This window comes from Candoia aspera, chromosome 2 (genome assembly GCF_035149785.1).
Source record: "Candoia aspera isolate rCanAsp1 chromosome 2, rCanAsp1.hap2, whole genome shotgun sequence".
Lineage (NCBI taxonomy): Eukaryota > Metazoa > Chordata > Lepidosauria > Squamata > Boidae > Candoia > Candoia aspera.
In genome coordinates, this window is record NC_086154.1 from 82,088,368 (window position 1) to 82,111,660 (window position 23,293).

At 41.2% G+C, this 23,293-nt stretch overlaps 1 protein-coding gene and 1 long non-coding RNA gene across 5 annotated transcripts in view; one reads left to right on the plus strand and one right to left on the minus strand.

Annotated features, from left to right (window-relative positions):
* The first annotated feature begins 11,620 nt into the window (after nt 1-11,620).
* LOC134489587 (uncharacterized) lies at nt 11,621-18,144 on the plus strand. The gene is made up of 3 exons (XR_010067148.1): nt 11,621-12,023; nt 17,252-17,414; nt 17,752-18,144. It is a non-coding gene; the product is annotated as an uncharacterized LOC134489587 (long non-coding RNA).
* FGF1 (fibroblast growth factor 1) overlaps nt 16,356-23,293 on the minus strand; it is a 60,566-nt gene continuing 53,628 nt past the window's right edge. For 3 of the 4 annotated variants that reach the window (XM_063292352.1, XM_063292353.1, XM_063292354.1), the window contains exons 3-4: nt 17,916-18,019; nt 16,356-17,278 (exon numbers count right to left, since the gene is read on the minus strand). In XM_063292352.1, the coding sequence (XP_063148422.1) occupies nt 17,084-17,278; nt 17,916-18,019 (299 nt within the window). In that variant the 3' untranslated portion in view covers nt 16,356-17,083. The remainder of the gene's footprint in view (nt 17,279-17,915; nt 18,020-23,293) is intronic. The other variant, XM_063292355.1, reaches the window with a different exon arrangement.

Sequence of the window (23,293 nt, forward strand, 5' to 3'; positions counted from 1 at the left end):
TTATTTATTCTTGTTCCACGGGTTTTTAATCTTGTGTTTGCTGCCCAGAATCGCAATTGCAAGATGGAAGCTGTATAAATCAATATACTGTAATAAACAAACAAACAAACAAATAAATATGGGCATGCAGAGTCTGTCACCAAGAAGCTAGGAATCAGAGCACCTCATTCAGAACTGACCCCTTCATCCGAAGCAGCACCGTGTGTGTAACGTTAACATATGTACAAGCAGCACCAGGAAGAACTAAGGAGAATGCTCCCTCTGTCTTTTCAGAAGCCTAAAAGCGAATATTGAACTATTTTCCCATTTCTGAAAAGAGCTTACACTGCAATGGACTGTGAGATTTGGAGGTGGTGGTGTCAGATCCTCTGGCACTAGTCATCTCAGCTGCCCTGAATGATTCTGCATGATAGCACTTCAGGCAGCTGAAGCATTGCTAATCTGCAATTAGCTTGTGTCTTCCTTTTTGTCTGGATAATTATTGATGAATTGCCCCAACATTAATTTTTCTTCCCAAGAGGTGGAGTTGCAGGGATGAGAGAAAGCTTTAATTACCGGCTACTTGGCGATTTTTTTCTTGTTTGAATCACAAAATAGTTCTGTAAATAGCAAAAGAATGCTGCCTGAATCATAAAACTAATGAGAGGGAAGTAGTTATTGAAGCTTCCTTTGGATCCTTCCTGAAAAAAATGCTCACCAGCCTGTCCCAAGAGTTGTTTTTCAACAGCAAACAAGTAGGAAATTGCCCTTTTGACATTGCCCTAATATCCCGGGTATTTTAGGGCATTGTCGGAATATGGTGAGTGGTTTTCAGCTTCCTCCTTCATGGTGATACTTGTTCTGTTGTCATCAGAAAGTCTTATAATGCGGTGCTACTTTGCAGTGTCTTCCTTTATCCACAGATGTTGAGGCTCTGTGGGAGGATCAACTACAACACCCTCTTTCTCTCTTTGCTCTGCAATCTCAAGCAGACACAAGAAAGTTAGACAAATTGTTTTATTGCCAGAAAATAGAAAATTAAGTCTTTGTGCATATAAAGACTTAAAAGACTTTTGGCTGCTTTTTCCCCAGCCTTGAAGGTCTCTGCCATCTGTCTCTGTTTAAGAGAAGTCTTGGGCATGTGAATCTGGGCCTCCCTTTCACTGCAATTGGGGCAAGTTAAAGGTGTTACCCCAGGGACAAGTCAGAGGCTGTCTCTGGGGCATCGTCTGTATCTTCTTGGCTCATAAACAAGCAGTGGTGAGGATTAAACCTTACCTGCCACCCCACCTTTACTCTTCACTTGCAGTTTCCAAAGGCAGAGAGGCCACTGGACACTGCACAGGCCATTACAGCACTGCTGTTGCTAACTAAGAAGGGCAGGAAGCCTCCACCCTCTTTCTTATGCTCATTCACAAGTGGTCTCACTTGGCAATGGCACTGACTTGGGCTGCCTTTATTAAGTAAGCCAACCTGCGTGCGTAGCTACATCCCTCCCCCTCTGGCATTTGTGAATGGACTTACTTGGTGGGAACAGTGGTTATCTATTATAAAGTTCACTCACCAAGTCAGCATGGGGGAATAGAGAAAGCATTATCAGATAAATGGAGAGAAGGCCAGTGGTTGTAGAAATGCACTGATCAAGCAAGACATCAGTCCCTGTTGGTGCTATTAGGTTGTATGGATCCCAGGAAATACCTCAATGTATGTATGGATGTTGTATGGTTCCCAGGAAGTGCTCAGTGCTGACACCAGGTCAACCAACCAACCAATGCTTTAGCTGTCTTTACTGAAAAGATTGATTCATAAAAAATCTCCCCAACTTAGATGTGAAAATCCTTACTCATCGTGGAACTCAAAAATCTAATAATGACAGTAAGGATGCTCTTTAAAAGCAAGTGAAGTGGACTGGCCTTTCTAAAAAGCCCAGACAATTGTGGAAGTAGTATGATTAGTAATAGGCTCCAGGCAGGCAGAAGAATATCTGGCTGCCAATGACAGAGCCAAGAAGACACAGAACATGAAAAATGTCAATGCACTGAGGGATGAGAAGCAATTTCCTAAGATGTCAACATACTGGGGAAAGGAGAGAGGAAAGAAAGAGAGAGATAGGATAAATGAAGAGGAAAAGTCAAGGCCAATGGTTGAAATTTAAGAAGAGAAGAAAACCACAAGAACAAATAGATTGAAAGAACAGTTATGCAGGGCTGATGAGAGATACTCACAAACAGATCTGAAATAAAAGCTCTGTCTTTCACCGCAGGACTCTGGCAATATAAAACACTGAGGAATATACAAAATGTAATCCTAATATTAGATTAATATTAATGCTATCTCTACCAAAGGTATCATGTTGCACTGTAGCCTTCTAGATCAGGAAAGGCCAGTTCTCCCTTGGCAAAAAAAAATTGTCTATGGAAGAAGACATGACAGATTAGTTGAGTGATGATGAGGCATTTAATCCTTTTCAGCAGTGATGTCTCACTTACGGAATGACTTTTCTACAGTGGTTCACTTGGCACCAACTGCTAGGTGTTAGGTGCCAGATGAATGCCAAGTTGAGAGGTTTTATTTCTGGTGATTTTTCAAAATTGCCATTTATCCTGCTGCTATCCTGTTCTCAACACTGTAAGCAGTACACATGATTTAATTTAGTTCTTTAAAAAAATAAAGTACAATTCAGAAGTGAACATGGATATCTCTAAAAAAATTAATGATCCCCTGCTTTGAGAAACTTGAAACTAGGATATTAAGGCAGAATCCCTAGAGATGCCGAGTAATAAGATTGTAAAAAAAGCTTTCTTATTAAGTTAATGGAAAAGGCTGAAAACTGCATTTATATGAAGACGGGTAAGGGTTCTTTGAGCAGGCATAGGGCACACCTTTTCACCTGCATCTCCATTTCTGTGCAACAGACGTCGTGTTTTAAGGAGGCCACTAGATTCTCATTTTGATTGGGGGGTGGGTAATGTGTTCTATAGAGATAATATAAATAAAATAAGGCAGGGAACTGCCAGCCTTCACCCAGAGGGGCGATTTCCTTGGTCGGTGTGTTTGAAGTGGGGAAGCAGACCGGGGTCTCTTGAATCCGGAACACACACACGGCCGGAACAGATGCCGCCTTATCTGCTCAGCTCGCGCCTTGCCGAGCCAGCCAGGACTCAAGGGAGGCTGCTCCGCAACCGCCACCTCTCGCCGCGTGTGGGCAGGGGAAACTGCCCAGGGCCCAGGTGAGGACGAAGAAGACCGAGAAAGCGTTGCTTTTGTCTTGCTTCGCCTTTCCGGCACTAGGGAGATAGTCAGGCGCGGGATGACAGGCTTCGCTGCGCTACGAAGGGCCCGTTGTTCCCCGGCCTTGTCCGGAGGAGCTTCCGGCCGCTTCGCTCCCGACCGCCTTGGGTGCTTTCCTCGCTGGCCTGCCGGTGCTCCGCGTTCAGAGGAAGCTCCCCCCGCCGCCCGGCTTAATAGGCCCTTTCCTGCCCTTGATGGCACCCTCAGGCAGCGCGGCGACGGCTTCCTAAATCACTTTGAATGGATTGGAAGCGCTGGCACTGAGGGTGGCCTTGGGGCCCCCTAATCCTGCTGAGCAGGAAGGCTTTAATAGGAAAATGTTTGGCTGGAAGTTAGAAGGACAAATAAACCCGGTCCGGAGACAATCACACAATCTTATTTGCCAAATAAACAACTTTCGACCACTATCACCTCCTTGCAGAATGGTGTAGTGGTTTTTTTAAATAGGTATTTTTTGAGGGGTCTTATGGTGATGGGGAATTTGGATGTGCATCTGGGGGCTGTGGAGAGACTGCAACATCTTTAATTAAATTTAGTGAGTTGAATTCTCAGGTTGATGTTATCGGGCCTGTTAGTAATCTGGTTCATGCCCTCTGCAGAAACCACAGCACTTGGAAAGGCCCTTTTGCACTACACTGTTTAAAAACTCTTATTTTTGGAATGCTGTTCCCCCATACAGATTTGATTTGTGTTATTAATTCTTACTCCAACACCAACTGTTATAAGGCAGGTTTTAAAAAGCAAATGAATGAATGAAACTGGAAGCCATGTACCGGTTGATGAAATCTTCCTGTGTGAGGGACTCCCCAAACTCAACACATTGTACTGTTTAGGAGAGAATTCTCTGTACATGGGTAACAATGGCAGTGGTAGCTTTCATCTCTAGTGATGTATTTCTGATCAAGCACACAGCAAATTTAAAAAATTGGCCTTTTAAAAAAAGTGATATATAAATAAAAATAAGCCTACCTCAAGGACAGTTGGATGATTCTTTATTTTCTTTTTCCTAATGCAGACTGGAAAACAGAAGAATTCTGTAATTAAATTCTTCTGAACATAACACTGTTGTCTTAAAGACCTTGGAAAGTTTCATTGTTGAAATGTAATGAACGCATCTAACATCATGGCATTCTGGGATTTACTTATTGTTTACCTTCATACTCTGACAGAGATGGGGAATTTGTGGGCCTTTCACAGTCTTGCTGAACAACGAGTTCTTGAAGCCCAAGCCAGCCTGGTGAGGGAAGTTGGGTGCAGTAGTTCAGCAGCATTTGGACAACCACAGGTCCCTTTGTGTCATCTGTAAATGGATAAGTGAGTGGAGCATCTTCAGCTAACAGGACTAGGGTGGAAATGTGATTTTTAAAAAGGGTGATTCTGTATCATCACACTAATTCCTGCTACCTGTACAGGCAATATCTTAAAGGATTTAACATTTCGTTGTTGAATTGTTTGAGAATTACGTTTACGAGAAGGGCCTTACTGGATCAGCCTAAAGAGATAAGCGCAGCATCTGGTTCCTACAGTAACCAACTAAACTGATTATTGAAAAGCCCAGAAAAAGAGCATGAACAGTAGAGCTGTTACTGAGATACAGTATATTGCTTCTAGTACTGGAGCTAAATATCTTCCAGTTAAGGAAATATTATTGAATAATAGCAGGTATGGAATTAATTTTTTGTATGTGTAATGTACCAGTCCCAGCTTCCAATTCCTAATTCCATTGTTACAAGCCTGAAAATATACCATTTTTTTGATGAAATGATAACCTCCATTCAGCAACCATTGTGGATATATGTTATTACGTAAATGCTTCTATTAATTGACCGAGCTGTTGTGATGTCCCAGAAATCTGGAAGAAAGCTTGAAGGTCATGAAAATGATGAAGGGAAGACTGGGAGCCATTCCTCATTTGCACTGAACTGTGATAAAAATATGCCCCAATAAACTCTGTTCTGCTGTGTCTTCATGACATTGTCTACCTTTGATCTCCAGCCATACCTTAACTTAGTCTTAAGTTATACTTAGTTGGGTTTAGGTAGTTGGATTTAGATAGATTCCCTTTCCTCTTGCTTCACAAGACAACTCTCTCCTTGCTTGTTTGCTGTTATTCAGGATGCTCTTCAACACAGGTTTAGTGGTCTTCTGGAATAGTGCTAAACACATATCCAAGAGAAGCTCAACTATTAGCTGATATCAAAATTCACTTTCATTTTGCTGAAAAGTTTTGTGTGGGTGTGTAAAGGGAGCCTCACTATCAACTGATATCACTATTCTGGAATAGGACTAAACTTGTGTTCAAAAGCAGCTTGACTATCAGCTGAGATCAATTGACAGACAGGTTCCCTTTGAAAACACTCATGCAAAACATTTGTGCAAAACCAGAGCAAGTTTTGAAAGGTTGCTAAACCCTTCTGTCTGGCCATCTGTCAAAACCTGCCTCTTCCCCCAGCTTGAGTCCATATCATTGATGTTTTCAAGCTGGCTGATTATGTTTGTGGGAGGGGAGGGAAACAGCCCTGGAAAATCTCCCAATCCCTGTCTTTAATATACCCCATACATCCATAAATAAGGACTGCAACTTTCGTGGCCTTGTGCTAGTGGCAGAATAGGGAGCAGCACATTTTGTACTGATACAGTTTTATGTTGGTTAACAGACTGTTGGATATCACTTTAATTCAGCTATAAGGAAGATCTCTGAAAAGAGGTGTTACATTAGTAAACATCACCGTGTAAGAACACAGGATCTTGAATGAAGGAACTGTAGAAAGAATAGGAGAAATTGAGCAACTGGAAAACATGGAGTTAAAAAAGCTCTGGTATGGAAGAAGGGAGGAGATAAGCAGAATGGACTAGTAGGAGAGTGTGAAGAAATGAGAGAAGTTGTGGTAGGAACATTGATCTAACAGAGGTAACATTAGGGAATATCAAAGACCACAGTGAGTGAAAGGAAAAATGAATGCGGACACTGATTTAGACCTCTGCCTCTTCCAGGGTCTTGTGGTCTTTTTACATGAGTCTTCTTAATTTCCTTACCTCTGAACGGCTGTGACTGTGTACTTTCTATCCCCTCCAAAGCCTGCAGACCAGAATGCTTGAAAAAGAGAAGTTTCTTGCTTCCTGCTTCAGGGTGAAAGTATATTGTACAGGAGAAAGGTCAGGTATGATGCAGAGAAACTGGGAACTCTGCTCCTCCTTGGAAGCTTTCTGTTTTATGTGACAAAAAACAGAAGCTAGAAGAGATGCCCCCACTCATCCATCCCACACCACCCCCATTTCTTAGAGTCTGGCTTCTGTAGGGAAAGTGGTTGATCTGGATGTTATGTGTCATTTGGATAATTTTAAATTCTCCTGATAAGGGCTACCATGTGGGGTACTAACCATGCTGGTGGTGTCTCTGTATGGAGATTATAAAGCTGTAAACTAAGAACCTCCTCTGAGGTTGCTGTTTGCTTGGCAACTTCTATCAGCCAGAGACACTTGCAGAATATTTAGTTAAGGAGGGGGGTCCAACCAAGCAAAAGTTGGAGATTCTTTAACTATACTGAAAGGTTAAAATGGAATACTCATCACAATGAGTAGGGAATGTTGATAGAGAAATGTAATTTAATTAGCATCACACTTCACTATAGCAAAATGATATGTGTAAATGTGTGCATGTGTGTTTATATATGAATGACAAAGCCTCTTTTCAAAGAAAAACATTTGTTCCATATGAGCTGTGTGGAAAATATCAGTTTGATCTTCTTTGTATCCAAGAGGAGGAGAGCGAAGTCGAACTGTCTCTTTGAGCCACGTCCCTCTAATTTGGATGAGCCCATTGGCTAGGCCTTAAGCAAGCGGTCATGCCTTCGGTGTGCCAGATGGGCTTCTTAAGTTCTCCTTACATTGCCACCTGATATATGGCTGTATTTTCCCTGGAGTGGCTCATTGGTCCAGTCCTGCTTCTAGGTGTGTGAGATGTTTATCTTGATCTTTTTTTTAGAAGTGCTTTTTTCAAAAAGGTGAATAAAGAAGCAGAAATTACGTAACCCAAGTTTCCCTCATTGCTATATTCCCATACTAGGAAAACTTCAGATGCTGATTTTTCTCCCTGCCATACCACTGTTAAAGGCAGGGATTCCTTATCTTTAGGAAAAAACAACTCCTTGGGGCTTTTGGAACTAGTTATGGAGCCTGTCATATTTTATGGCCCAGGTGATCTTCCTCAAGGGCTCACACACTGTTGTTGTTGTTGTGAACAGCCCAGAGTTGTGTTTAAGATGGACGGCTGTAGAAATATTTTAAATCAATCAATCAATCAAATATAGTATTAACCACAGACACACATTTGTGATTGGAGATCTTATGCAACAATGCCCACTGCTCATGATCTTGTGAAATTTTGACATTTTAAAATTCTTACTTTATTGAGGTGCTGGTAGACTCTCTAGTATCCACAAGCACCACACTGATGGCCTCCAAAACAATTGAGAGATCTTGAACTTGTCCCCAGGAATGATTTTATACTTTCCATTTGAGTATTTCCATGAAAAGGAATGTTGGAATTGCTTTGGGACAACAGACATGACTGATAGCTTCTTATCTCAGGTCATGACTTCTGTGATCTTGAAAGATTCAAAAGGAAGATATCTGGATATCATAAAAAATTGCTAAAGCAAAAAATTTAGATTCTCACAATATTCCTGGAAATAGATAATTCCTGTGAGTAGGGAAAAAAAACAGTTCAATATGTGAGCCAGCTCTTTAGATACTTCAATTGTGTAAAGACTTATTTAAATTGCAAACTGGGCACCACCGCCCTGCATTTCCTTTGTCCTTGAAGATTTAGTGCAACCTAGTAATTACAACACTTAACCCCTGACTCTGTATTTGGTCTGCACAGTTTATACTGGGAGTGACTTTGAACAAGAGATCTCATGGCTTAACCATCTGGCTTAATTCTGGGATTTCCTTTGCTTTTCCCTATCTCCTGTTGTTTGTAATGTCTAATGAAGTCTTCTGAAGAATTTTTGAAAGATGAAAATAACACTCCTTTCTGTTATCTTGGTATTACTGAGTGACAGCTTTTGGAATGTTTTCCCCTGGACTATCACAAGTTTGCTTTTTATATAGCTATTTTTATACGACAATCTTTAAATTGAAGAATTTTTCTTCAGGCTATGTATACACTTAGATCCTAATGGAGTTGGTTTTTATAAACTGCAACTGCAAAAATCCGATTAGCTAGACTTAAACCTCCCAGCCATTTTAAGTGAGTTCTACCAATGTAAACTTGAAAGTGCTAGTGGTATTGTACTAGCATTATCAGAGCAAATGCCTGAGATCAGCATCAGCTAGCATCTGTTAGAGCTCCCATCTCGGTAATACAGGCAGTCCTTGCTTAACAGCCACAATTGAGACCAGAATTTTGGTTGCTAAGCAAAGCGGGCATTAAGTGAGTCCGACCCAATTTTACAACCTTTTTTGTGGCAGTTGTTAAGTAAATCACTGCAGATGTTAAGCGAACCACGTGGTCGTTAAGCAAATCATGTAGTTCCCCACTGATTTTGTTTGCCAGAAGCTGGCTGGGAAGGTCGAAAATGGCGATCACATGACCATGGGACACCGTCATAAATGTGAACCAGTTGCCAAGCGCCCAAATCGTGATCACGTGACCGCAGGGACGCTGCAGTGGTCATAAGTGTGAGAACCAGTTGTAAGTTGTTTTTTTCAACACTGCTTTAAGTCCTAACCATCACTAAACAAATGGTTGTTAAGTGAGGGCTACCTGTAGCTCCTTGCCATTATCCAGAATGTCTAGCTGAACTATATCTTTTCCTTCATTTCTGTTTAATAGCCATCTTTGCCTGCAAGCAAATGCAAAAGAGAGTAGGCCATTCTCCATTCTCTACTCAGCTAGTATGTTCCCTCTGGGTGGATTGTGCCAAAGGGATAAAACTGACCCATGCATGATGGTGACAATGTCAAGAAGGAAAGAAGCACTAAGAGGGGGGGAAATTTTGTTCAAAGACCTCCACCCCAAAACTAAAGCTAGCATTGTCCACTCTCTGTAACAATGCAAATACTGTATGTAATGCCCATTTGATATTCTAACATGCTTGAAGGGCAGCAAAACCAGCCAACCAACCAACCAAGCAACCAGCTGTGGTAGAAAGCTATCCCAGCATGCCTGAGATAGGGTGGGGAAAGGCCAGCAAATGAAAAAATGGCATCTACCAAATGAGATACATGATTGTTCTTTTTTATGATACTGCCATTTCATAGTGTCATGAGGTGCTCAGCAGCTGCAAAAGGAATCAACTATCCATTCTATTACTTAGATTAAGACATTATTCAAAGAAAGAAGAAAGACATACCAACAATATGGCCCTAAATAATCTTCTGTGTTTAGGCTGTGTATTTCTTTACATTGTCCATTAAATCAACATTTTGCATGCAAATGCAATGTCAGATGAATGATATGTATGAAACTCAACTCTCTTCCTTTAAAGGGGATTTATTTATTCATGCATTTCATTTATTTATTTTCTATTCTGCCTTTATTATTTTTATAAATAACTCAAGGCGATGAACATACCTAATACTCCTTCCTTCTCCTATTTTCCCAACAGCAACCCTGTGAGGTAGGTTGGGCTGAGAGAGAGTGACTGGCCCAAGGTCACCCAGCTGGCTTTCATGCCTAAGGCAGGACTAGAACTCTCAGTCTCCTGGTTTCTAGCCCATTGCCTTAACCATTAGACCAAACTGGCTCTGTTAAATTTAAATCTCTTTCTACTTCTATGTTCCTTTATATAGCTTGAACCTTCAGCTTCATTATTCAGCTATCAACATATCTTGGATGTTAAAAAACTGCAATTTCTACCTCCGCTGGTTTTCTTTTCTTTTTTCTTTTAAAAAAAAGTACTATATATTCCCCGTTTTATTCTATAGCTGTGGAAGGATGTACTAGTGTTCCAAAACTTTGGAAAAGTTTTTACATTCCAAAAATTCTGTGCTTCTGTTGCTCTGCTCCCATTTTTTTTCTTAGCTGCTTGCAGATCTTTGGTCCCTGGCATCCTTTTCCTGCCCTCCCCATTCACAGAGCCATAGTAAATTTATTTACCTCCCTTTAAACCCCAGCAGCTTGAGACCCTTGAACTCCATTTCCATTTTAATTAATAAAAGAGCTCCAGTTTTGATAACTACATATTATTTATAAGGGAGAAAAAGGAGATTATGTTTTATCCATCTCTGTAAACTGGAGGAAAAGAGACAAACCCACTTCTTAAAATGCTGCAGGGACACAATCTGAGGCAGACTTGTGCAGGTTTAAGCCCATTGAAACCAATGGGCTTTGGCATGCTTAGCTTGATGTAGGACTGAGGTCCTCAACATTAACATTTCCCCTTGTTCATCCATCTGGAGCAATTGCTGGGGATTATTTTTTCAGGCAGGAGTGTTGACAGTTTTCCCCTGTTGGGTGTCAAGTATACACATGAAGTAAATAATAGCTGGGCTTCAGCTGTCTAATGAAAGGAATGCCCTGGGGTTAATGAGGTGCTGGAAAACAGCAGAACTAAATCCAATATTACTATTTTCCAGCTTGCAGGTTTAATTAGAAATCCCAGTCACCTGTGCATACACAGGGCAGTTCCGTTTGCAGCCTGTTGGCAACCCAGCCCCTTGTACTCATGCGAGGAGGGAGGCACTGTTGGACAGGGTTAGCCCTCTAGCTTGCTCTGCTACTTCCTTCTGCTACATCTGAGTTCTGTTCCGGTATAATGCCAGCCCTCCACAAACCCAGTCTGAAGTGGTATGGAATATCTGTGAAGCCAAGAGGGGTTCTTGTCTTTCTCCTTTCCTCTTTTTCTGCTGCAAAGGAGAAGCCCCCTCACTTTGTCTTTTTGGATATATCTGAGTGTGGGTGTGTGTTAGCAAGAGTCCAAGCTTGGACCTTTACAAATTTGGTGGCTGCTGTGTTCTCACAGGTACTTAAACCCATCTTTTCAACAATTACCCATCAAAATGAAACTGATCTAGGTCCAGCATGGTAGTAGATACGGACTAATCCTATATTTTTGTTTAAATGTTCAGCTATTGGATCTTATATGAAGAGTAGACCACTAGTACATAAAGAATGCTAATACAACACTTGTTTTGAAAACAAAAAGTGGATTGCAGAAGATGGATGACATGGGGGCAAGTGGAAGCATGTGTGTAGTTCTAAACTTGGAGTGTGTTAATAGAAGAGGACATTCTACCCCCCTTGCGGGGCTGAATATGGTAATTAGATATTTTTCCCTGCTTGGAATTTCAGAGATGTGTTTAAAGCCTGCATATGTGTGGCAGCACTGGGCTGAAATTGTTTGGGCTTGGAAGCTAAGCAAAGTATGCCTTGGCTCATGGGAGACTATCAGAGAATTCCAGGACTGTAGGTTAGATTGGGAAGTTGAACAAAAAGATCCCAGAAGAAGGTAGTGGCAAACCGCTTCCATATTGTTGCTAAGAAAAGTGCATGGATGGGATTTGGGGATGTCTTTACTTTTAAGACCAGTTGGCACCTCCCAAAACTGGAACCATGGAGAGGTTGTGGAGAATTCCTAAAGTACAGGGGATGTGCTAGAAGAATGGAGAAGAGCTATATGTTGTTCCAGTCTTCAAAAAAGGAAAAAAGCTCCAAGAAACTACTGGTCAGCTTGACATCAATACAAGGGAAAATCCTTTTAAAGACTATTAAGTAATGGATTTGTAAATACCAAGAAAGGAACAAGGTAATTGCTAGAGGTCAGTATGGTTTTTTAAAAAACAGGTCATGCCAGGCAATTTTTCTTTTTCTTTTACAAAGTGACTAGATTATAGACTATAGACCAAAAAATGCTATGGATGTAGTGTACTATAGACTTCAGTAAGGTATTTGATAAAGTTGACCACCATCATCTTCTTGATAAGTTGGAACAATGTGGAATCGATGGTCCCACTACCAGAACGATTCACATCTGGTTGGACTGCTGTACCTAAAGCATGTCCCTTAATGGATCTATGTGCACATGAAAGGAGGCATGTAGTGGGGTACCTCAGCACTGGGCCTAGAGCTCTTCAACATTTTTATAATTGACTTAGATAAGGGGATAGAAGTGGGGGTAGGGGGACATCTTACCATCTCAGAATATAGGCTAAAGGTTCAAAAGGATCTTGATAGACTTGAACACTGAACAAACAGTATGCAACAATGCAACCTAAGAAAAAAATCTGATGGCTTTAATAGGGTGCCATGTAGTTAGATAGCGAGAGATGGTGTGGTTTTCATTTAGTCAGCTTTTTGCTTTGTTATATGGTTGGAGAGGAATGAATGAGGTAATTTGGATCATAGACAGGAGAAAGTTTGGAAGGAGTTAGGACAGGTCACAAATGGAACAAATCTGAGAGAATATGATTTGGAGCTGTTTTACATCTAGTCAGTCACTGAGACCTGCTGGATCTGCTGGAGATTCTACCTTCTCCAGATTGCTACTGTGGTTGGATTGGAACAAAGACTAGAAATAACAATTCCAGAGCTTGCAAAATGCATTTTCAAATGAGTGCTCATGCTTGTTGCCCCCAAACTGGCTAATTTCTAAGATCCTTTATGTTTGATTACAGATTTCCTGCTCAGAGATCTAAACTTGTGTGGATCGAGAATTGACCAATATGCTTTAATCTCCCTTTCGTTATGTGCTCCCCTCCACAATCCATGCATTTATGTACATATATTTATTAATAAGAGAACCAGTTTGGTGTAGTGGTTAAGGCACTGGGCTAGAAACCAGGAGACTGTGAGTTCTAGTCCTGCCTTAGGCACAAGTCTGCTGGGTGACCTTGGGCCAGTCATTCTCTCTCAGCCCCAGGAGGCAGGCAATGACAAACCACTTCCTTGCCAAGAAAAAACCTTGCCAAGAAAACTGCAGGGACTTGTCCAGGCAGTCGCTGAGAACTGGACATGGTTGAATGGATGGAAAAAAAATTATAAATATATATCTGGTGGTTTGCAAAACAAAAATCCCATATTAGAGAGTGATCTATGGCTGGGGGGTGATGTTGAATGATGTAAAAATGTAAAAGAATGCTCCTGACCATGACAATATGCCAATTAATCTGTATTCAAAAGCACTTCAGAGGCTCTGTAGTACTTATGGCATGGTATCAAACCTGCATGGAGAAGCTGTTCACAGTGGTTGCTAACTTTATGATATTACTCAAAACGCTGAGTTTCAGAATACCTTTTGAAGTATGTGAGTGTATATGGAATGAAGGAAGATCTCATGTAAACAATATATAGCAACAACAGGACACTAAAACACCAGGAATAAGACATCAAACTCTACAAGGAGTGATTTTGAAGAAATGCTGAAGCTGATCATAAGGCACAGGAAGGGGAAGAGTGTAAAGAGGCATTCCCCTTGCCCCCCAGAAAAGGGAACTCTGTGTGGGCTGCGGAAGGACAGCAGAGTTTCCAATGTAATAATAGTTGCAGTTTTCAAAGGAAAGCTGGCTTTTCTTTGAAAAACTGCCAAGGGAGAGAGAATATATCAGGTTATATATCGTGGCAGTCTGGGCCATGAACACTGCAATAGGAGGGGAATGTTCAGCTGGCAGAATAAACAGTTATCAGTGGGGGGGAGGGCATGTTTCATATCTAGCATTTGTTTTTAAAAACAGTGCACTTCTTTTTCTATTGGGTTTTATTGCAGTTTTATTTTATGTATTGTTTATTCAGGGGTGTCTGCAATGGGACAAGGGGAGTAGACTGACATCAGCAGTAACTGCAGATGATGCCCTTTTCTAGATGCGTCATGTTATTGCATGCAAGCCTCAAGGGCAGAGTTTGTGGTACGACATTGCAATGCCATGACCCCCTTTTTGACAAAAGCAGCAAGCTCCTGTGGATGGCACTGTATTTATGTTACAGTATTTTGTGCAAATGCTTGTCAAGACCTCAGAAACAAGTATGTAAAGCAAACAAAACTTTTCAACCACCAAGATGCACAACCATCTTGAGAAGCTTATAAATTTTGGATATAATTCTGTGTACATTTAAAACAGGGAAATATCTTCTTGAGCTGAGGTTGACTTTTGGTGACTATATGGGCATATCTGTGCAGTTTTCTTGGCAACAATACAAAAGTGGTTTACTGTTGCTTTCTTCCAGGATGATCTGATCTAATCTGATCTGATCTTCCAGGCTCATTCTGATAGATCACCACAGATGCCTGATAGATCATGATAGATTCTGGTGGATGCTAGGGAAATTTCCCTGCAATATGGTCAGCAGTTCTGTTGAGTGTCAAAGGGAAGTAACTGAGATTCACCCGGGCTTCGTCTCTTTATAGAAGAGTCTGAGATGGTGGTTTGGGCAACACCTGGCCATGTGATCTGGTACTTTTTTTGGCCCCTAGATTCTAATGAAGTGATCTTGTGCTTTGATAGCCTAGGTGGCTTGTTTGAGGCCCTCTGCAATGCTATCATTACACGATCCGATCTCTGTCCTCAAGCAATGCAACAAATTTTGAATCTTGAGGAAATGATGTGTTCTTGCAGAAAATTGATTTGGGATTTTAGTTAGGAAATGGGTTGCAGGCATTCATAGAGCTGCAGTGCCAGACTTGGAACAGGCAGTTCATTGCTAACAGAATGTTCCACAGCCATATCCTCTTCCTATCCACTTTTTTCCTACTTTTATGGCTCCTGTGGGGCTAGGTTGGAATAAAACAGGCAAATATTTAAGTTGTAAATTTTCTTTAGTTAGAAGCACAATACACAAACGAATACAACCAAAGCAAACAGAGCTCTATGCAGGTAGTCTAATGTAATCCAGGACAGTGAACCAGTAGGCTCTCTTTATCCAATGAGAAACATGTCATCATCTCTTGCAGTTTACATTCAATCTGCTGGGCACTTCCGGACTTTTCTGCAGACATTAGTTTGCACAGGACACAGGACAATGCAGGAACGAGCAATGTCTGTCTTTCAGCTTGAAGGTTCTGAACTGTATGCAAGGTGGTAGGACCCTGTAATAATTTTCATTCAGTTCTCCAATATTTATTTCCCAACTCTTGCCCTCCAATTCGAATGACTGTTGTGCATGTAATATCTGCCTTATCTTTATAACAATAGTATAATTACACTTATGGGCTTATTCTTTCAGAACCAGAGATATTCATGGAATTAAACCAGTTTAAGAAATCTATACAGTACCTCTGATCTGCATATTAATAAAGGGTCCCACATATCTCGTTTTTGCCCATCTGGCAGAGTTTGTGCATTTCAAGTCCCTTCTGTTAAACAGTGTTCTCTGTTACGGCCTTGGAGGCACCTGCCCTCTGGAATAGTATCCCTCCAGAGATCCATATGGCTCCCACACCGAAGATGTCATGCAAGGCTATTTTCCCAGGCCTTGGGACAAAGTAGTGGGTGAGCCACTGTAAGATTTTGTTTTGTTTAATTTTGTTCTGTTGTATTCAATCTATCTGAATGCATATCATCTGCTTCTCTTTTATTATTCGGCTTTTATTATGTAAAGCACTCAGAGTCACCTGGAGTAGAGCATTTTTGAAATGAATGTAAATAAATAAATCTCACATGGAAAAAGAGCAGTGAGAGTCAGTTGACTTTCACTAGCCTATAGCTAGGGAATCTGATCATTCAACCACACAGCAATTTTATCATCAGGCTATGTTGTATGAGAACTGGGTAGGACAATGTTGTGGAATGTGAATACAGACAAACATTAGATTCTGTTATAATTCTACTTATCTCTGCTGTTCAAAAACAAAAGCAAAAACACAACTTTTGTAACATGTTGCACTGATGCAGTTCTAGCCCAGATTGGCCTCAATCAACAGTAGGCAACTGAGAGATCATATGGTCCATAGATTGTGAAATGGCTGGCGGGAGAAATTACAGTGTTCTAGAGCCAAAAGTCAAGTTGTAACAATATTAAGTTGATGACTGCTTTTAATCAGAGGCAGTGTTCCCATGGTTTATAGGGCTGGTCCATCAGATCTCTGGCTTGGTGGGAAACAACTGGCTGTACTGGAAAACCTCACATCAACACAGGGAAACCAATGCATGGACCCACATTTTTAAGTCATGAGATTTAGGCACACAGTTAAACATTTAAACAGCACTGATTTCAGTCTGATTGACTTGTATAATTTTCAGTCTGATTGTAATAAGCTCCTGTGATTTAAACCATTTGGGGGTGGGGAATTATATATTCTATACCAATTATTGTCTCTGGTTAAAATGGAACAGCTTAAAGTGAATACACTTTTACATAATAAATAAACATACATATTTCATACATCAGAAATAAGAACCAAAGCAATATTACTAAAAGAAGAAAATATTAGCTTTTCTTTGTCCTTGGTATACAGTCTATTTGTTTTAAACGGTAGGATAGTTTAAGTATGTTTGATTATGCTTCTGTGAGATATGCAAGTATTCTTAAAAGCTGTCTTACATAACTTTGAAACAGACCACATGTTCTAAATATGTGCTTTCAAAATGGGAAGCTTTATTATAGGCTGTTTATGGCTATGGGAACTGTACCCTAAGATAAATGCTTTTCTAGGACTGTTGATTGATTTATTTTGTAGGTAATGCTATGGTATGCCAAGATATTGTTGGGGCTGAATGGATGTTTTAGAGATTCAGTGTGTGTTTTTCATCTCATGTACTTTGTGTCCCATCTTTTTTTGTTTCCAGTGTGAGAAAGAATCAGAGGGGACAAAGCGGAAAGGTTACTGGCCGCTTAATTTTAAAGGATAACTTCTAAGCGGGAGCGGGGTGTGATCTAATCAGGTGACACTGGCAGAGGAAGGAAAAGAATTGCCTTCTGGCCATAATGAGTCCGCGGTCCCAGTTTGCTTTTTCCATTCTTCTTCAAGCCAACAAACCAGTTCTTATCTGCGTGCATCTTTGACGTGTAAGTATTGTAATGGTTTTCTTCCATCCTTTCCAGGAACAAACACTCTGCTGTTGGCAACTGCTGAAGAAAAAGAGTGTGGGAGCATTCAGAATGGGAAGCAAATGCAGTGACCAAAACCCTTCTTGGCACTGAAGGACCATCATGATTGTGATTGGATTGTGGAAGCGTTTGACTCTTGCTGGTCTAACTTTAGAAGGTGGGCAAATCTGAGTATCTGCTGCCTCCCCTTTTGGCAGGTGACAAAATTAACCCCTTTGCTCCAGATCCTTGCTGCTTAGAAAGGTACATTTCTCTTGCAAGGCTGTTAGTAAGTCTTCCCATAAAACCAGATCAAATTAAATCAAATCTTTATTATGGTCATAGACCAACATAACCCATCAAACCAGGTTACTGGATTATGCTTATTTATTTTAGATTTAAATATGTCCCAGTTCCTCCTAATGGTTTCATCTTATTGGGAGGAGCACAGGACCCTCCTAACAGCTAAAGTGTTTAGGAATGCTGTTTTCAAATTCTTTTATTTCTTTTTCCAGAAATAAAGATGGGCCAAGAAGCAGCAACCCAGCAGCAAAAACAAGTGACATTTAATTGTGCATGTGTGGGTGACAGTATTCCAAGCTGTCATGCTACAAGCTACAAGATCTTTTCCATCCTCAAGGCTTCCTTATAGTTAATGCCATGGGAACTTTATACTTACCGAGCCGTATAAGTGTCCATTGGCATCCATAGCCAAGTATCGTCCAGATTCAGTGCTCTTTATATACACCTCACCCACATTTTCTGTGCTGAGCAGTAATTGAACTACAGTTTGAAAGGAAAAATAGGAAAGATTATGAGCTACAGTTAATATATACTATTGTTAAAGCTGAGCAGTGATGGCTTAGTAAATTGCCAGGATTGGTAATAAATTGGTGTTATCCCACGTACTGCTGATTGCATGAGAATGTGTGCACCGGGAATGAATGGTTCAGCATGATTGGGCTGCAAAACAAAGGCTTGAGGACCTCGTGCAGATCAGGAACCTCAACTTGCCCAGCCCAGTTTGTGAAGGCTCTTTGTGATTTTCAACAGAACCAAGGCTATTCTGGATTCCTTCCTAGCTCTATACAAATATCGTTGCATTAGCTTAATGGGTTGTGGAAAGTAAGAACGCCACCCAAGTTTATTTACACAGTCAGCACCAAGAAGTGTACTCTGTAACTAGGGTTATTCCACTGGCACATAACCATTTAAGGAGTTTCCTCTGTAAATATTTTTTCATCAGGATGTCCAAGTTTAATAGCTCGTTTACAATAAGTTCATTTCTGGCATTAGTTAGCAAACATACATCTTTTATAATGTGTTGGCTCCAAACAACGTATTTCCAGGGAAAAAAAGAAAATTCTAGTGCAAGAGTGACACCTAATGGGTTTTACCCCCAATCAGCCCTTCCTTCCTCCCTCCCTCCCTCCTGGATGGAAGCTTTCCCCAATGTGGAATTTTCTTCAGATGTGTCGAATTACAATTTCCAGAATTCCCAGCTATTGGCAGTATTGGCCAGAATTCTGAGAGCTTTAGGTTGGAGACAGAAGTAGGAGAAATGAATCCATCAGTATAAAACTAGAGCTGAACACTAAATCAGGTGGCTGTTAGGACAAATTCAAGGCCTGTCATCACCCAGCAGCTATGAAAACAAAATATCTTCATATGTGTACTCCTAGGTTGTGAATCCCCAGAATATCTGGCCATTTTTGGAAAGATATTAGGGGCAGAAGGATTTTTCTTATGGTCTTATGACAACAGAAGCAAGCCCTCTCAAATTTTACAAGGGCTTGGATTTTCTCGGTCATAGAGAAGCACAGACCTTTCTCAAGCAGGAGAAAACAAAACTAAAACTCATTCAATTTTAATGTAGGATTTAAAAAACTAAATCCAGTTAATATGATTACTTCCCAAGCTAACAATATTCTCCTTCTGTCAGTTGAAGGACTACAATTCCTTGGCTACACTTGTAGGAACTCTGGGGGTACACCCCATTTTTAAAATTTATTTTAGGGTAGCAGGCAGTCCTAGGGCATCAGGTTGTACCCTTCATGCTGAATCTGGGCCTATTTTGGGCAGCTTCAGAAAAGGCTGAAGTTGCTTGGTCTGAAATGTGGGCATCTGCAATGGGCATATAAAGAAAAGACTGGGGGTATGGAAGGGGGCATATGGGAGCCCTCTTTAATCCCCTGAAAGAATACCATACTGGAAAAGTTCTCTATGGTTCCAGAGTGGAGAACTTGAAATAATGGTCTTATATGCCCCTATGGCAGATTCCCATTGATTTTTTAAAATTGGAATCAGTTATCCAGAGAATTGATAGGTTTCAATTGCTGAATATTCTGCTGAATATATTCAAGCAGAAGCTCTGATCTTTCAAGAATGCTATAATTTGGATGCCTGCCCTGACCAGAGCAGGGGTGTCTATGGGACTGGGAGTTTAAAAAAAGTAAAGATAGCAGATATCCTTGGGAGAAGAGCAATGACAAATCTCGATAAAATAGTTAAGAGCAGAGACTTCACACTGACAACAAGGTCTGCATAGTTAAAGCAATGGTGTTCCCCGTAGTAACATATGGCTGTGAGAGCTGGACCATAAGGAAGGCTGAGAGAAGGAAGAGAGATGCTTTTGAACTGTGGTGTTGGAGGAAAATTCTGAGAGTGCCTTGGACTGCAAGAAGATCAAAGCAGTCCATCCTCCAGGAAATAAAGCCAGACTGCTCACTTGAGGGAATGATATTAAAGGCAAAACTGAAATACTTTGGCCACATAATGAGAAGACAGGACACCCTGGAGAAGATGCTGATGCTGGGGAGAGTGGAGGGCAAAAGGAAGAGGGGCCAACCAAGGGCAAGGTGGATGGATGATATTCTAGAGGTGACAGACTTGTCCCTGGGGGAGCTGGGGGTGTTGATGACCAACAGAAGGTTCTGGCGTGGGCTGGTCCATGAAGTCACGAAGAGTCGGAAGCGACTAAACGAATAAACAACAACAAAAGATAGCATCCATGTCTGCACACACACACTCACACACAATTGCATGGTTGTGGCTGCCATCCTGACTCTTTTGACTCCTGTCCCCCTACACCAGGGGACTGGAGTCAATAGTCCAAATGGCCCCTACCAACAATAATTCACTGCCCTTCTCTTTTTTGTAGTATTCAAAATATGGATAGCCATGGCTTCTATCCTTAGGAGCATGGAGTTGATGAGAGCCTTTCCCTATTAAATGCACCCAGCATTTATACAAGTGGTTTTTCTCATATGCCCTGTCTAGCTGATGGGTGTGCAATTGTCAGTCTAGCCACCTTCTCCTCAGTTGCCATGAAATTACTTTTCTTTCTTAGCCTGTGCTTCTCCTCTTAGGGCTGATTCACACATGCATTCTGCAATGGCATAATTGCTTGAAGGTAGAGCTCTTGTTTCAGGTTAGAGACCTGAAGTGGCCTTTTGTGCATTTTCAGCATTTTTCATCATGGCAGTGCAACTCCTCTTACTTGTGAAAGATTTCCCTAGTCACATGGAGACTATTTCACCGCCTGGATGCCCTGTGGAGCTCCTATCATGTGGTTGTGCTTGAAGAAGGTTACAAAGCCCGTGGACTGCTTTTGAAATCTGGTTATGAGATGGCTGAGCAAAAGTCAGCCAAGATAATAAGTCATTGATACCAATAAGAACAGGGGCAATAGGCAATGTATTATCTAATGGTAATTAGATTTCCAGGCTAACCCAGTCCATGTATCTGGCAATTCTGGGAGTTGAAGCCCCACACAGTTGGAGGAAACCAAGTTGAAGAACTGCATTATAGGAGAGAGGCATAGTTTTGATTTACACGTAATATCTAAGCAATTCATTGTGAGTGTTTAGACTGAGTTGCTGTTAGAACCTAATGCTGAGATTCAAAGTGCTGCCAAAGGCATATGTAATGGGCCTGATCTATTTTAGCTGAGCCACACTTACTCTCCTCCATGCATGAAATTTTGCTGAGAGGGAAAAGCCCTACACCAAAGGGGTGGAAATGGCTGGTTCTCAAGAAACCAGGCTCTATGAGACATGAAGAATTTGTTATGCAGATTTTTAGATCCCAGAGTGAGCACAGGATAACACCAAGTCCAGACCCCTGCAGGAGGCCCAGTGGTGACAGTCAAGAAATGAGGATATTTAGCCAAAGTCTCCAAAATGTGACTCCCCACCTGGTCTATGTAGCACCAGAGATAAGAATGCCTCCTTGGACATGGATCCCTGAAAAGTGATTTCACAGCATGTGGTGTTTTGCCTTTTGCTTGTTCCTTGAAAACTGGAAGCATACTTGTGCCTTCCACAGTATCTCTTCCTTGTTTGCTTTCCTACCTCTATAGCTTGAACAGGGTTTCAGAAAGGTTATACACCAGTTTACTCTACATTAGAGACTTCCTGCCTGTCCTTTGCTGTGTTTATTCAGGATGAGATCATCTTCATTCAGGCCAGTGTTGAGCATGCAAGTATGGGTGTGTAAATGGCATTTCTAATTAAACCTCAACCATAAACTGACTTCAGAAACAAACCAGGGAGCAAAGTTGGGGCAGGGGAAGGAAACCACGTGTTCCTGTGGCTTTTCTTTTTAAAAATAAGCACTTTTCTTAGAATTGGAAAGTGCATTTGACTCCATCTTCAGCACATCTTGCAGCAAGGAGTCATGCTGTATTCCACTGAGTGCTCAGCAATACACTGTACACCAAGAGACAGACAGACAGCCTGACTGAGGAACCAGGCGGCTGTTCATTTGCGTGTTCTGAGGTGCAGTGGAGAATTACTTATCTACATTTAGAACAAATAACAGCAAAATTCAGCGTATTATGCTTTCATCTTCTGTGGTCTCCCCAGTTTTGACATTTTAAGGCCCTCATGGCATACTTATGATTAATATATTAGAAACGCAGAAGGAGAGAAGTGCAGAAGTAGAGAGATCATGCACAAATGGATCCTTGCACTTCATAAAGGAAACAGCAGATTTGTAAAACTGTGAAAGGATATAAAACAGAAGGCCAGATCAACAGGGTAGCATGGGAAAGCTTGCTTCCTAGCAGAGGCCAAAGGCCATTTTTCTACTTTGCACTATCACTGGATAGATTAGCAAATACGGGCTCTTCCAGATGAGATGTTAGCTGTGCAGTCACCACACGCCTGTATTTGATTCAGATTTATGTTGGCAACTTTCACTTCTTACCCACCCATGTTTTCCTACTAACTCCATACTTTTTCTTTCCAAAGAAAACTATTGAAGAATAGAAACATGGAATAACTGAACTCTATTCTTTTTTTTAATAAGGAAAGGTCATCTCCCTTGAGATGAGCTCAACTTTTTGTGACCCTAGACGTGCAACCATGTATCTTCATTGACTACAGTAGAGAAGTAATTTGTCATTTGCCATTAGTAGGAATTTTTTTTTTTTAACTTAACAGTTTAGGCTAGAATCTTGGGATTCCCTGTGAGTCTCCCACCCAGCTACTGACCACGTCTGACCCTGCTTAGTTTTGAGATCAGATAAAGTCAGCTAGATGAAGCTGCTATTATGTTAAGAAGCATCTGCAATAACAACAACAACAACAACATCTCCCCAGCAAGTAAATAATGAACAGTTATTAGGTTAAAATAAAGTTAAAAATAATTTTAGGTTTCAGTCCATGAATGGTTCCAAACACAAGTCCCACCTTAGGCATGATGCAGCTGGATGACCTTGGACCATTCATTTTCTCTCAGCCCTAAGAAGAAGGAGGCAATGGCAAACTACTTCCAAAATCTTGCAAAGAAAACTGCAGGGACTTGTCCAGGCAATCACCAGGAGCCAAGACTGACTCCAAGGCATGTGCATGCGCGCGTGCACCCCCCCCCCCAAAAGGAAGAGGGTTTCACTCTGTCTTGACTCTTCTACTCCTGACCTTTCCTGCTGATATGGGAGGCCTAAAGGAAGATGGTCATCTCAGGCAGCTGAACAGGTGCTTTGCAGAATCCGAAACTACACAGGAAGCTTGACTGATGGGGGTTACAATTTTGCTTTGTACCTTTCTTGTTAGT